The following is a 14,746-nucleotide window of genomic DNA, read 5'->3' on the forward strand; positions in this document are numbered from 1 at the left end:
AATCTTTAAGCACCTGTAGTAAAACACAATGCACAGTTCTGAAAACAGTAAAGGGAGGAATTTTTCTAAAATGGGCCAAGTCACGTCTTCAAGGCATCGGAGACAGAGAGATGAAAGCACCAGAGAGCAGAGGAAATGGGGGTTGAGTAGGCGTCACCTGGAGAACTGCCTGCTATTGACAGGATCCCAACCAGGCAAGACGCCTTAAAAACTGACTAAACATTGCACCTAGGTTTTAGAGAAAGCGGAGGGTTGCTGGGGGTGGCTGCAGTTGCAGACAGCTGTTTCGAACCAGATCAATCTACACCGAGCAACGATTTGGAGTCTTGAGCAGACAGATGCCGATGATATCCCGACAAAAGGTACACAGTGTCTACCTTGGGGTTTTCCTAATTCAGGTCTGTCAAAAGGGTTTGTGATAGGTTTGTCAGCAGTAGGCACGGCCAAGATTAACAAGAGGCCAACGTAACACACTCACAGTCTAATAAAAACCAGTGATTCCCTGTTGAAGAGAGGAGGTGGGGCACAGCAAGGCCCAGTTCCTGTGACGTCCATAATGTCGAGGGCTCATTTACAAGCAAGGAACCTGAATGATGTGTTTACTGTGCTTCTAGATAGGTCGTTTTTGTTATGACTTGGGTGATAAGCATTTTCATGATGGGTGGATGTAGTGATAACGAATGTTTACGGCTGTCTGGTGTCTAGTTGGCCATGATTCACCCAAACAACAATGGAAGCTAATTCTAAAAATGGTGTGGGAGCTAACATCCAAAACATGAAGGTATTTAAAACAAATAATACTGCTGTCAATCAGAATAATAGACAATGTGTATGTTTTGTTTACATTTGAGAAAAATTCCAGTTCAACCGAATAACACCCTTGAATAAAAAAAAAAATATAGATGTGATGATAGAGTCTGTCAGGCGACAAGTATTTAAGGAATTATTTGAGGGCGGATATTTCCAATCCTCATGTAGGTGTCAGCTGATTGACAGGAAGCAGAGCGTAACGTAATGCAGCACTGATAGCTATGAAAACACTCCACACAGGAAATAATGACAAAACAGACAACAAACTTCAACCAAACTAAATGACTGTGCCAAAACATCTCACTATTACGAAACTTGTTTTTTATACTGTGGAAAGAAAAGCCTTCTTAAGGTAGAAAATCAGCTCTAGATCGCCTGAGTTCAGTGCTGAGCTTGTGCAAACTCTAGCAGGAAGGAAAGAAACATAAGAGACGACCTTCACGGCTGACATAAACTTAAAAGACACCAGTATTATCCTTTAATCTATTTTAGGTTTTCTGTTCCTGCTGTTAAACAAATCTTCCATTCAGGTGTTCCACTGAAATTACAAGGAAAAAACAAAAACAAAAAGAAGATTTAAAAAACCCCTGACTGCTGCATTTCAAATATTCACTTGGCAGCTGCACAACTTATACTTTTCTCTTGTAGCCTACTGTCATTCTAATTTGAGCTGGCATCACTTTTCAAACCTTTATTTATCCAGGGAGAGTTTTGCTGAGCATGCTTGTTGTTTTTTCTGTAACGCCCTACTTCACATTCACACATGGGAGCTGCAGTCATCAGTTTTTATGGATAAAAAAGGTATTGCGCCGTCCTTCTGATACAATCCAGTGCTATCTTACCTTTGGGTGGTTTGAAACTTTAATGTGTAATCATAGCTCAATCCCAGGAGGCTAACTACCTTGCTAAAATCAAAAGTATTATTGCGTGGTTTTCATAATGGTGACAAACAACAAACAAACAGTGTGTGAAAGAATCCAATGAGACAAAGAGAGGTTTCTCTTTTCAAAAAGTCACAATATCATTTAATATAAAACACCCTTTAAATTGAACATAATAAGGAATCCATGATCAGGAGTTCCCACCAATTGACTACCACTTGAACACTGCGGTTGCTGAGGAGTTCCACCTTGACAGCAGCTGACTTCAATGGTACTTCCGAGTGCACACAGAAAAGAGTTGAAACATGCATTTACTACATTGTACAAAGTCAAAAGCGAAAAACAGGAGGCTTTTTTTTTTTTTTGCCGTTAGTGGCAGAAAGTCTCTGCCGCCTTGTGAAGGTTCCAGAGGCAAAAAGAGGGAGGGGGGGGCAGTCTTGATAGTTGGGCATGTACAGAGGTGTCCATTTGTTTCCTGGCACTTAGGGATAAAGTGCCCTCCTCTCTTTTAGACCGACAGCTGAAGGGAAAGCGGAAACTTGGTGTAAGGCAGGAAAATTATTCAACACACTTTAGATATTTAAGATAACAGTTGTAGACCTGCTTAATTTTGACAAACAGCAATCTGCAAGTGCGGCTCCTGTGCTGTGATGTCCGCAAACAGTGTTTTGTAGGTCTTGGCAGTAACAGATAGCTGTCTCTCTACACGTGCTCCCCCACCATGTTGCTGGTAATGATCAATGAGTGAGGAAGCACAATGTCCATACATTTTTTTTTTTTTTCCAAAGCAAGCATCATTCTCCCGTATCTATGATAATCCCATAATGGTGCTGAGTTTTTGAACGTCAGACACGTCAGAAATAGACTGAAGAGATTCCTCCCTTTTGTCCTTTCACACTGACGACACTTTGATAAACACATTTCATTCCCAGCTTCGTCCCTCCCCCCCTCCCTCTCTCTTCTACACACACTCATTCACACACACGTTCACACTACAGATGCCACGGAGGTGACGGAGGTCACCTTATTGTCTTCTGCCCAGGGCTGCAGGTTCTGCAAGGCGTAGAGGGAGGAGTTGTGCAGGCAGAGCGGGTCCGGCTGCAGAGGCTGGCTCAACGTCTTCTGGAAAGCTTCCTGCTGAAGCTGCAGCATCAGCCGGTTGGCCTGCTGCCTCTCGGCCTCTCTCTCCTCCGCAGTCTGTCTCCTGGGTGGATGGAGGAGACAAAGGGGAGCAGAGTAGGATTTAAGACTTGTTTCATGTTTATTTTCATAGAGGGTTAAATGACACATAGCACAGCGGTTACACCCAGAGCTAGTTTGCAACACTTGTCCCTTGTTTTTATAAAGAAGCAATATGCGACTTTTCTTTAAATAGACAATGTAGTTTACAGTACAGCAGTGAATCCCAACTTGGGGATCAAGACTCAACAAAGGGTTGCAAGATAAATCTAAGGGGTAATTAGATGATTAATATTTTAGGAATGTGGACAAAAACATATACAACACAAAAGTATGTCTGATTTTTCAAACATTCTGCTAATCTTTGCTATTTTTATTGTAAATTACTGAATAATTATCTAAAACTATTCAAATAAAACAGAGGGTTGCAAGCAGACATTACTTAATTTTAAAAGGTCACAAGTTAAAAAGGTTAGGAACCACTGCATTAAAGGATATCAAACTGGTGTCTGCTGTAGTTCCTCTTTAAAACGTTCCAAATAAATGATTAAAAAGCACAATAATCCCACTTTAATTAAAGTTAAAACATATAACTTATTTGAAATCACAAGAAATAAAACATACCAGCCTAAAACTGGATTTTTTCAGTATTGCTTGTGATACTTTAAGAGATTTTAATTTTCTGCAGTTAGCTGGTCGTGGCTGTTAATGGAAGCATATAGCAGGCAAAAAGCAGGGATGTGAGAGCGATGAAGAAATCAAGAAACGAACGCAAGAACAGGGGTGAAAAGCAAAGCAGTATAGTTATACGTGTTGCAGAAAAGAAAAAAAAGACCTGTTCATTTGTAAGTTGCTTGCATTTATGTTTATTCAACACCTGTGCCAGTTACTTCAGCTTCAGGCTAGATGACAGCTGATCACGATGAGTGACAGGTGTTGGTGAGGGAACGTGACTGACGGAGGAGGAGGAGGGGGAACAGTACATTTCCTGCCTCAAGGTGAAAAGTTACATCTGTTTGGTTTTTTCTTTTTTTTTTCCTTTTCAGCCCAGCATATGTTAACAGTAACATACATCCTGTATATTGTGTCAGTAGGTGTTTCTTGTGTTGAAAAGCAGCACAGATGTGTGTGTGTGTGTGTGTGTGTGTACAGATCTGTTTAAAACGATACGTCTTTATAATGGAAGAGTTGCAGTGTTTATGTTGGAAACTATCCAAAAAGAAACACTCACACCAGGTGATTTTTAGCAATCAGCAAACTTAGTTATAAGTTTTTAAAAGTAAAAGTACTTTTACTTTAAAAGTAAAGTAAGCGGTAATCGAATCCTTAACAAACTCCAAATTGTGCTCCCATTTGATTCCAGATATAGATGACAGATGATTTTGTTTTTCCTCACCTGAGTCGTAGTTTCTTTAATATTCAAATCGACTCCCGTGACAGATGTTTAATCGGTAATTTGGACATTTTCTCAACTGTATGCTTGTTAACTTTAACCAAGAAATGTTCTGAGTAATCCTTATCAGCGATACAGTTATTAGTAACACAACCCATAATCAATGAATGAAAACAAACTAAAAACGGCAGGTAGGAATCACAGGCGGAAACACACCTCTAAAGCACTCTTTCATGCACACCAACCTCCACCCATTAGCCACACATTATTGTTAACAGCATTATCATAATCTGATTCGCTGCCTGTTGATTTGATCATCCTCTTGTTACTAGCGTAGTCGTCATGCAAAGACATCCCTCACGCTCATCCTATCAGGTGCACACAACAGGGAAATGGCATAAATCTCAGCAAAACTAGGAAATCAGAAAAACGAGTTAAACCAATTCCCTTGTTACTCGTGACATGCCGTTCAGTCTTGGATTCAGTTTGGTGGTTGGTGTTTATTTTAAGAAAATTCATTTGTATTACAACTTGGTGTAGGTATGGGTTTTGTTTCACTGCTATAGTCAGAATAGCTGGATCTGATTGTTGGCTTATGAGTATTTTTACTTTTTGAAAGGGATCACCAAATTTAAATTTTATATGTTTGCCCACGACAAAAATGGCCAATAAACTGTTAACAAGCCTTAAAATGAAGTCATAAACTTTAAATTCTAAGAAGCTTAAGAATCATTTAAAGATTAAAACCCTAAAAGGTAATTTACTGTCTTTAATATGCTTTTGAAATATGAACCCTGTCCCTTTAACTAAGGGCAGGGCATCATGATTTGATTTCCTACTCATTTACTTCCAAATGGCTATAAACAACAGTTAAAATTAAGTGAAGGAGTGTGTGTTTTTCTGACTACGGACTTGGCAGTCAATTCCTCCTGTGAGTGTTTCAGTATTGCTTTGGACAGCAAGTTTCTAAAAGGCCTTTTAGGAGGCTCGAGTAATTGTGCTTGGTCAAGTGAACTGCCCTCGACTGGCAGCTAAGCTAAGCAAAATAGGTGTTGTGTTGTACGACGCCTCGAATAGTTCAGCTGTGGGCCATTTTATGTGTGTTTAAAGAGAAACATCAGTAAGCATTTTGGATCTAACAGCAAAACAGAGACACATTCAGCGCTGTCAATTTATGGCGCAAGAAAAATTGGAAGGAGTGGCTCTTCTGAGCGTGTATCCTGCCCTCATAGAGAAAAACCACCATGATCTCTTTGTTTTGCTTAAATAGATCATGTGGAAGAAAATATGGCATGTGGAGGTGAAAATGGCAAGAAGGAGGGGAAGTTTACCTTTACTATTCTCTACTTTTATGCCAGTAAATAATGCTGAACTTAAGAGAATCACACTCTAAGCATACACAAAATTTACTCTCTGCCAGGATCTTACCGCCATTTTGTCCGTCTGTTCTGAAACCAGGTCTTGACTTGTGCGTCCGTCATCTTTAGGGCCTTGGCCAAGGTGGCGCGCTCGGCTGACGCCAGGTACTTCTGCCGGTGAAATCGTTTTTCCAGCTCGCAGATCTGCACCCGGCTGAAGGAGGTGCGAGGCTTTTTCCTCTTGGGCGGCGTCCGGTTCTGGTAAGGGTGGCCAATGCGACGGGTCACAGAGAAGGGCGACAGGGCTGCTGAAATGGGAAGGAAAAGGAGCAAAAGAAAGATTTATATGACTTTGTTTAATGATTTTGTAAACAATGTGTATTTGAGCTTTGAAAAGTCCATGTTAGCGTTAGCAGTAAGGTCGATGTAAATAATTGTGGCGTTTGGACTAGGTTTTAGAATAATGTCCGTTAGCGTAAGTAATTACTTCCATTTCAAACCTGGAATGATATATGCTTCTGAAGTATAAACTTATTTCCCTTGAGGTTTTGTTTGTATACGTGCAACACAATTTTGTTTTCCAGTCCTTAGTTAGATAAAATTATTGTCCATTTTGTCTTAACTCTGTGTGTTTATGGAGTCTAAGAGAGGGCCCAGAAGCCACCAATTGAAGAAGATAAATGTAATTACAACTACAATTCCCCTGCCAGATTTTGAAAACCAAACAGCACACTAGTTTGTACAGAAGCGAAGTCCAAGGAAAAGTCACAGAGGGACATTTTGAACGCTGGGATATGCAGCATCAGTTCCAAAAACAATTCAAAGTAAGTAATATTGCTTGCAACAGGCAATAATTTAGCAATAATGTGGACATTATCATTCCCATTTTCATAAATAAAGCCAAAAATTATTCAAAGTTTTTACGCCGCAATAATCAAGACCTCTGCCGACACAGATGGGTGAGATGGGGGAGGCGGTTGGATGGGGGGGGAAAGGGGGTGACTCACCTGGGCAAGCCCCCTTTGGGAAAGGATAGTCTGCTAGAAGGCCATTGCCGTCTCGCAAGTGAGCGAGCTCGGGGTAATAGCATTTGGCTAATGTCTCCACAGTACTCCAGACAGGGACCCTGCCGATGTCTCCCTTGGGGAGCGGACAGAGGGACCCGGCGGCCCCCGGGCCCTCTGTGGCCTCTCCTACCCGGCTCTCCTCTGCCTGCTCCCCTAAAGGAAAGGGAGACACAGTAAGGTCCCACATCTGGAGCACAGCAACAGCAGCAGCAGCCGGGCGGGCACCGACCCATAGCAGCTAATCACATGAAGGAGGCCTGAATGATGAACAGAGTCTACTTTAATGGGATTTACCGCTATAGTCTCTTAAGTTAGCATTTGGAAAAGAATGAGATATCTGCTATTTAGAAAAATAAATGACAAGTAGCAGAGTTACAAAAATAAATCAAGCTGATCCTGGTCAGCCAGTCAGAATCAGGCAATAGGGGTCATTCACAGACAATGTGGAATATGAATTAAATAACCACTTTAACAACGTCAGCCCATTAAAAACCATGTCATCAGTCAATATGTGCAGTATCACATGATAAGTGCCTAACCAGACAAAAGTAAATTTTTGGAGCATAACATTTTGTATTTTTTTTTTTTTCTATTTTTTTTTCTGCCATCAGACCAATCAGATTCAAATATATTCAATCTTTACACAAAATATCATCCGCACAAAACTTTTGGCATTTGTCATTAAAAACTCCCAACAATCATTTTACATTATTTCCAGTGTAAAATTGCACAAATTCTTACATATAGATCATACATCATTTTTGCAGAATAGAGTAGAACAGAATACTTTACAATATATTTTACAGATATTTGTGTTGAATTATAGGTAACAATGTATTATTTTAAGTAAACTACATATGGATGTACATTGTATACTATACTATTTTGTGTCTTTTCAGTAATTTTGTTATTGAAGCTTTTCAAAAATGTAAATTGCATTTGGTAATTTGTGTTTTTCCTCTAACTGTGTGTCACTGCCTTTTGGTTCACTTTCACATATCACTGAATCTGGATATTAATAACAACATATCTTCTGCATCATAAAATATCTATGAATCCTGTCTATTTTGTCAGCCATGGGTAAACAGAAGATCGATAAATGTAATGAGATCATTCCTGGCCATAGATCCACTCCCCAGCCACATTCTCATTTTGAAGCAGAATGGAAATCAACAGAAAAAAAAAAAAAAAATCTGTTTCTGTCTCTTTCTCTCTGTATCTTTATGTCATCCCTCCCTAGCAAGCTGTTTTGCCTGCTGTCTTACAGGGTGTTTATTTGTTTTTGTTTTGTCAGAAAAGCTCACCAGGAGCCAAAATGAATATGAAAACATCTGCATAGGTGTCTCCTGAGGGCCACGTGCTGCTGCCTCTGCTGCTGCCTCTGCTGCTGCCGCTGCTGCTGCTGCTCTCAGAGTTTCAGTGACCTAAAAATTCATTTGCCACACAGAGGATGACAATTTGGATGGAAAATGGAACATGAAGCTATTATGCGCTCGGCAGTCATTTCCAGGGAACCGCTGACGTCCCTTGATGGTGCTGAACAGGAGTGGCAAATTGAGGCGTACACGGGCAAATGATTTGTAAAGTAAAGATGAATCACTGCAATGTGCTGTTACATGTGGGTCACATAAAGTTAAAATTACCGGAGTGTAAATTAGCAGAAGATTTAGTGTCTGAAATGAAAAGTCATCGTGATTTATTATATATTGTGTATTTATAGTGACCTTTATCTTCTTCTCATTATTATTTTCAATCTTCTATAGCTATAATAACACGGTTAACCGTTTTACAGTCTGTTGCTCTGATGCTCAATAAATGGTAATTGTATCCTTCTAATATTTCTTTAGGGATTTAGACAGGCATCTCTGGTATTTAATCATGAGTTTATAGTAACAATATTCCCGTGATGTTTCTATAATATTCCTATAGGTGTTCATGGTGTACTATATCACCTCTGTGGCCCTTAAAATTGAGTTTATGGTGACCTTATTCCACTGCATGCTTTGTTTTTAAATCTCCTGTGCTTCCCAATTCAATTCATATTGTGACTTTTCTATGAAATTTCTATAATATACACATTAAACGCATGTAACTGGGTTACAGTGGTTCTTTTTGGTTGGCGTCTCATTGCCAAAAACTATGTGCAGCCTTATGGGGTCACATGCTGAGAGCAAGCAGGCCTGTTGTTGCTCCCAGCGGCAGGTCTGGCTAAATAATACTGCATTAGACGGCTATTTCAGGCCATCTGTGGGCTAACTAATGGACCAGGCACATACAAGCACGTTCGGAGGCAACCCAAGTGGAACACAACATGCAGCAGGACCCTTTGTACCAGCCAACTGCAAAAAGGCTTCACCTTACAGTGTGCAAAATACTGATAAATATATGATACAGAGATGTCACGGATACTGCATCAGTCATGTTTAATGTTTTGATTGAAGGTGTAAGACTAAGACTGTTTAGGAATCAGATATGCCCTCAGATTTATCCATTGCTATTATTATTATTGGCACAGTAAGTAATATATAAGGCAGGAAATGCTGTAATGTTTTAGCCTGTGTGGTCCTGGAAACACACAATCTGCTGGATTTAAAACCAACATCTACAGTAAATTACAGTAAAATACTGTGAAAAATGAAAATTAATGAATGAAAAATAATTCTACAATAATAATTAAAGGCTAATATGTATATATTATTGTGTTTATAGCATTGAAATGCGTTCACTGTATAAGCCTGTTTTGCCTTAAATGTTCAGAGTGAATTGTCACTATATTGTTATAATTTACATAGGTTAGGTATAATAGTTAAGCTTTACCTAAAGGCGAGGATTGGGGCTTTATGAAACAAACAAAAAATCATAGCTTATGTCATAATTTTGAGGGGAAAAGTCAGTAGGATTTCTATCTTTTATTTATTTATTTATTTATTTATTTATTTTTTATTATTCTGAGACTAATGTCAGAATCACACACACCTACAAAGTCTACATTTATTAAAGGTAGCTAATGGAGCACGCCTATCATTTCCTATGATATAATATTCAGGAATATTTTCTAAATCCAAATAGATAAAGTAGTAGCCTTTAAAATCAAAAAAATATGGTGTTAATTATTTTTCCTTAATTGCTAACTGTTTTCCTGAACATCCTGGAAGACAGTTAGTGCAGCATCATCAGTGTACAGTCAGTGGAAAACCCAAGTCAGGTATGAAAGAGGTCATGTGCTTTACAACTGAATCACATCGGACCATTTATTGTATTTAAAAAAAAGAGAGAAAGAAAAAGGAAAAATAGAAACCTCCGTGAAATGAAAAAGAAAATGGACGAGAATACAAAATCTGCTGCCTTGGTAATACAATTTAGCATAAGCATATCACAGAATAAAATGCTACCGTGGAGAATATGTTTCCCATAATAAAACCACTTATACTTAATAACACTTCTCTGTGACAGCGCCTCCCTTCCCCACTGCGGATATTACCTTTGTAGCAATCTAATAAATATATCCGTGAAGGATTCTAAAGGGGATATTGAAATATAACATGAACATATATTGCTATTTATTACACTATACAGGACAAAAGACAAGGACACTGTCTTCTGTCACACCGAGAATCAGGGCAGCGGGGAAACACAAGGACAGGAGCGGGTTCAACACTCAAATAAAATCATGTTTTTTTCTGCTCTGCTGCCGTAAACACGCAGACAGAGATTTACTGGATAGAAACGACGCTTTAATTATGTTTTTTATCGGTGCTACGTGGCCTATAGAGCTACACATGTTGTATTATGGCTCTGTTTATTGTCAAGATGCCCAAACGATCCCTATTATCCTCTTTTATCATTATTATAATTGTGTCATCATTTTTATTATTATTACCTCACTGCTAGGTTTCAGAAATAGTGCTTTATCCCCACGTATTTTTAAATTGTTGGATAAGTGTCTGGATATTGTAGCTTCATTTATTTGCAAGAATTTAAACTTCATGATATTTTACATTTTTTGCACAGAAAAATACCTTTTTTATATCTTTTATAGCTAGTACATTTTGGGTGTGTTTATTGTATATTTTTGGATGTCATCCAAATCGTTGCAAGTCTTAAAAAATACAAACAAAGCTTTCATTTTTGAGTTTATAAAAAAAATAGCTTGCAAGTAATTTTAGAGGGAAATAACATTACTGTTAATACGGTAATATTACTACTACTAACAATAATAATAATATAATAATAATACTAATAATAATTCATGGCTGGGCCGTTCCGTGCCAAATTAGTTTGAGGGGAAATTTGGCGGTGGGATGATATTAGAATATATATATAAATATATATAAGTCTAATTCAACGAGTTTTTGCTCACAGAATGAGATAAGCCTACAGAGAGCTACTGGTGGTGATCATGAACCCACCAGTATATAAACAAGTATTATTTATTCTTAGAGATGGATTAAATGATGCCCTTAACACCATCATTTCTTAATCCTTTGCGTCAGTCTGACGATATTACAGTGATTTACTGGCTCCATTTACTGTATAACATGAATTTATGCCGTGCGGACTCATGCCAGGGTGAAAAACGGGAGATTGTGCAATTCAAATGGGTTTCGTTTACATGCCTGGAAAAAAAAATCACCCATGGCTGCCAGAGCTGGGGGCCTTTGGCAAAATGTTTAGCTGTTTAAAGCTGCCCGGGGCCGTTTTTTCTCCTCCGGTTTCAACTTGGAAAGCCAAGAGAAAAACAAGAAACAGAGAAGAAACATTTAAAATGGTTCTCTGCCCATCAGGATAGATGATAGTCCATTTGATTTACGGCCTTTTATAGGAAACAGAGCACAGCGGTGTGTGTGTGTGTGTGTGTGTGTGTGTGTGTGTGTGTGTGTGTGTGTGTGTGTGTGCTGTAGCTGCTGCTGATCTTTGGCTGATCAATACAGTGGAAAGATATAAGCTGCGAAATAATTACAGCGACACAAAGCTGAGAGAAATTAAACGAGAGGCCCTCTGTGACTATGAGTAAAATTGATAAGCCTATTTACACTGTATCTTTTTGCAGTTGACATATCGTCCCCCAGTATTTAATAATTAATCAAGTAGAAAGAACGGAATAGTGAATATTTAATGCAAAGGGGGTAAATGTGGGGGTGGGGCGGGCGCAAATCTATGATGTTCTTCATTTTCATCTTCATAACGATGAGGTCATGTGAAAAAGACCAGTGAACCCCCCCACCCCCCTTCTCCCTCCCTCCTCCCAGAAAGAAAAATAATAAAAAGACAGAAAACTCTATTTTATGCAACATATAAAGTCTGATTATCACAGCAGGTTTAATACTTAAGGGTTGAGTTTTATATTATTTCAAACCCAAGAACTCAAGAACTATTTTTCAATGAAAAACATTCAGCTACTGTTCCAGAAAGGAAAAAAAAAAAAATCAGTGAAGCACTAAACGCCTCATTGCGAAATAAAAAGAAAACGTGATGAGTGTTTTACAGCTACAGGAGCAAACTGGAGATAGTGCATGAATAATGGCTTACCTATAACAACTAAAACAGAATTATGTGATTCAGATTGCTGGAACTGTAAACACAGTAGAACAAAAATAAACAAAAAAAATAAATGTAAAAGAATAAATTAGTTAATTGTAATATTCTTATTTTCTAAAAAGAGCCAAAAAGAGCCTAAAGGCTACTGAGATAAAAGAAATAAACTCTACTCAGGTATATATATTAGACTCTACATAATATATTATTGTCTTTTTATCTTATTATTGTTGCATCATTGGCAACCATTGTTGATTTTTTGCAAATCCTCCAAATTAACGAGCTTACAGAGAGACAAACTGAGCCATTACAGAAATGTTAGACGTTAGTGAAGAATCTGGTTTGACCAAGTTTCCAGTCTGATCTCCATGAGTCCAGTGGAAGTGAACTAATGGAGTATAAGGTCTTTAATAAGTGATTAAAGCTGAATCATGCAGATTAATTGTTTAAAGGGCTTTTTTGAGGAATTGCATTTAAAAATACAATGTTGGAATAAAATAAAATTGGAGTAAAAAAGTATTATTATGGGACGTAAACATAGTGAAAGCACAGTAATAATGATAACAACACGGCATTGTCTGCTGCAGATTTTAACCTGCCATATGTTATTACCATTATGACTCATCTTCCTGTTTTGTCAATTGGCTGGCAGAAGAAGCCAAAAAAAAAAAAAAAAAAAAAAAATCATTCATCCTCATGAAAAAAAACGGGCAACGTCGTTATCCGTCATCCGCTGTAAATGGAGAGTGATGGTCCAATACTGATTCATCAGCATGTCCATGCCAATTTCTCTACTCGTTTATCAGGCTGGCCCTCATAATAAAACTGACTCTGTGTGCATACGATTTGTTATAAATTACAACCTAAAGATGAAATCAGCCCTACTTTGTCGAGCTGTTAGGCCTAGTTTAGCCTGCACTGTCTTGTTTTAAACACAAATGTTAGATTATTCATAACTCACGCCTGTTTGGCGATGAGGGAGCATATACATTGTGCCTTCCTTGATGGGTGTAGGTTATATAATCATCTGGTCTTACATCTGTTTTAATGGCAAAAACACAAATCAGCCTACAGGTGTTGCAGGATCATGAGGAAAACTCTTGTTTACCTGTTAATCTGTCCTTGGCAAACCTCCTACTGCTCTCCATCCAGGGGAAGGTGAAGTTTGCCGCATTTCCCATTCCCATCCCAGGCACAGAGGGGATGCCGTGTCCGATGCCCGGCGGATGAGCCGAAGGGGGCGGGTGCGGCGCGGCGGCGGGCGGCGGAGGAGGCGGCATGGGTCTGTGCGCCGGCACCCGGATCACCCCACCGGCACCTCCCGAATTCACGTTAACGTTCATGTTCATGCTGACGTTCATGTTCATGTTGACGTTGTAGGAGCCGGCCAGACCCGCCGCCGCCGCCGTCATGGAGCAGGCCGGGTTGTAGACGCTGTTGTACCCGTTGCTGTAGACGTTAGAGGCCAGCGCGTAATCCGGGTCGCCGGTCCGGTTGGGGAGCATGCAACCGCTGGACTGGTCCGAGCTGTTTAGGATCTGGTCGATCCCGAAGCTGATGGGTTCATGCTGCTGCTGGTGCGTCTGGTTCACCTCCTCGATCCCGGTGTGCTCCATATTTATTATTGTTTTTTATCGGTGGTGTGTTTGTCAGTATGTTTTATCAGTGCGCGGATGTATTTTTGTCATGTAGTAATTCACGCCTTGGGGAATGAAATGTTTGTATGCTGCAGTACTGGGCTGTTGTTGATGTTTTCAAGCATCGACACAGGCCTGTTCTACTCCAAAGAAACCAGTAACGTGTCCAGTGCCATCCAAAATCTTGCCATTATTTTTGGCCAACAGTGGGACCGGGTGTTCCCTAAATTAAATGCTTATCCGTCGGGCTAAGAAAAAGCGTATCCATCTTTAACAGCGTGTTCTTTCCCAGTGAACTAGACACAAAGCAGCCTAACATCAAGAAAAAACAACCGAAGATGCTAAATGGTTATCCTGAGTACTTACAGACAAAAATCCGTGTTTTTTTGGGGGGGGAGGCAGTTCTCTGGAGAGGCTTGATGCGCTTTGTTCGCCTACTCTGGCGGAGACGATCCATGCGCAGAGGGCATGGTAGGGTACCCAAGCTCGTCGCATCAAAATAAAGCAGGAGGCAAAACAAAACAAACCCAAGGAGGCGAAAAAAAGGAAGCGATGACCTCGCAGCCGTGGATATTAATTGGAGGTGAGAGCGAAAGATGGCTCTGTTGTGCTGAATGGTGAAGTGCGTTTCAGCAGGTGAGACAACCCTCTGCGTAAAAGCTGCCATTCGATCATCCAGCCAAACCTCCCTCCACTCCCCTCTTCGCTCTCTCTCCCTCCCCTCCCACCCCTCCCTCCTCCCCGGTAGGACAGTTGTTTTGCTCGCATCTCTTAAAGAAACCGCAGCTTTCTTTATTTTTATGCTTCCTTTCTGGTGTATAGCAGGGGGGTTTGTGCCTTTTAGTGGTGCTCGAGGTCCAGGTCAAGCAGTATTCAAATACTACTC

General features: G+C 39.7%; 1 protein-coding gene across 3 annotated transcripts; it reads right to left on the minus strand.

Moving 5' to 3' along the window:
* Positions 1–1,854: 1,854 nt before the first annotated feature.
* tlx2 (T cell leukemia homeobox 2) lies at positions 1,855–14,495 on the minus strand. Of its 3 annotated transcripts, XM_044363933.1 has the most exons (5): positions 13,332–14,495; positions 6,629–6,841; positions 5,692–5,929; positions 2,715–2,895; positions 1,855–2,211 (listed from the first exon to the last, which is right to left on the minus strand). In XM_044363933.1, the coding sequence occupies exons 1-5, from the start codon at positions 13,837–13,839 to the stop codon at positions 2,200–2,202; spliced, it is 1,152 nt and encodes a 383-aa protein (XP_044219868.1). In that variant the 5' UTR covers positions 13,840–14,495; the 3' UTR covers positions 1,855–2,199. The 3 variants fall into 3 exon arrangements, with proteins under 3 accessions (XP_044219868.1, XP_044219867.1, XP_044219869.1); XM_044363932.1 differs by lacking the exon at positions 1,855–2,211 and having other exon boundaries at positions 2,679–2,895; XM_044363934.1 differs by lacking the exons at positions 1,855–2,211; positions 6,629–6,841 and having other exon boundaries at positions 2,679–2,895.
* Positions 14,496–14,746: the final 251 nt, after the last annotated feature.

This window comes from Thunnus albacares, chromosome 10 (genome assembly GCF_914725855.1).
Source record: "Thunnus albacares chromosome 10, fThuAlb1.1, whole genome shotgun sequence".
Taxonomy (NCBI): domain Eukaryota; kingdom Metazoa; phylum Chordata; class Actinopteri; order Scombriformes; family Scombridae; genus Thunnus; species Thunnus albacares.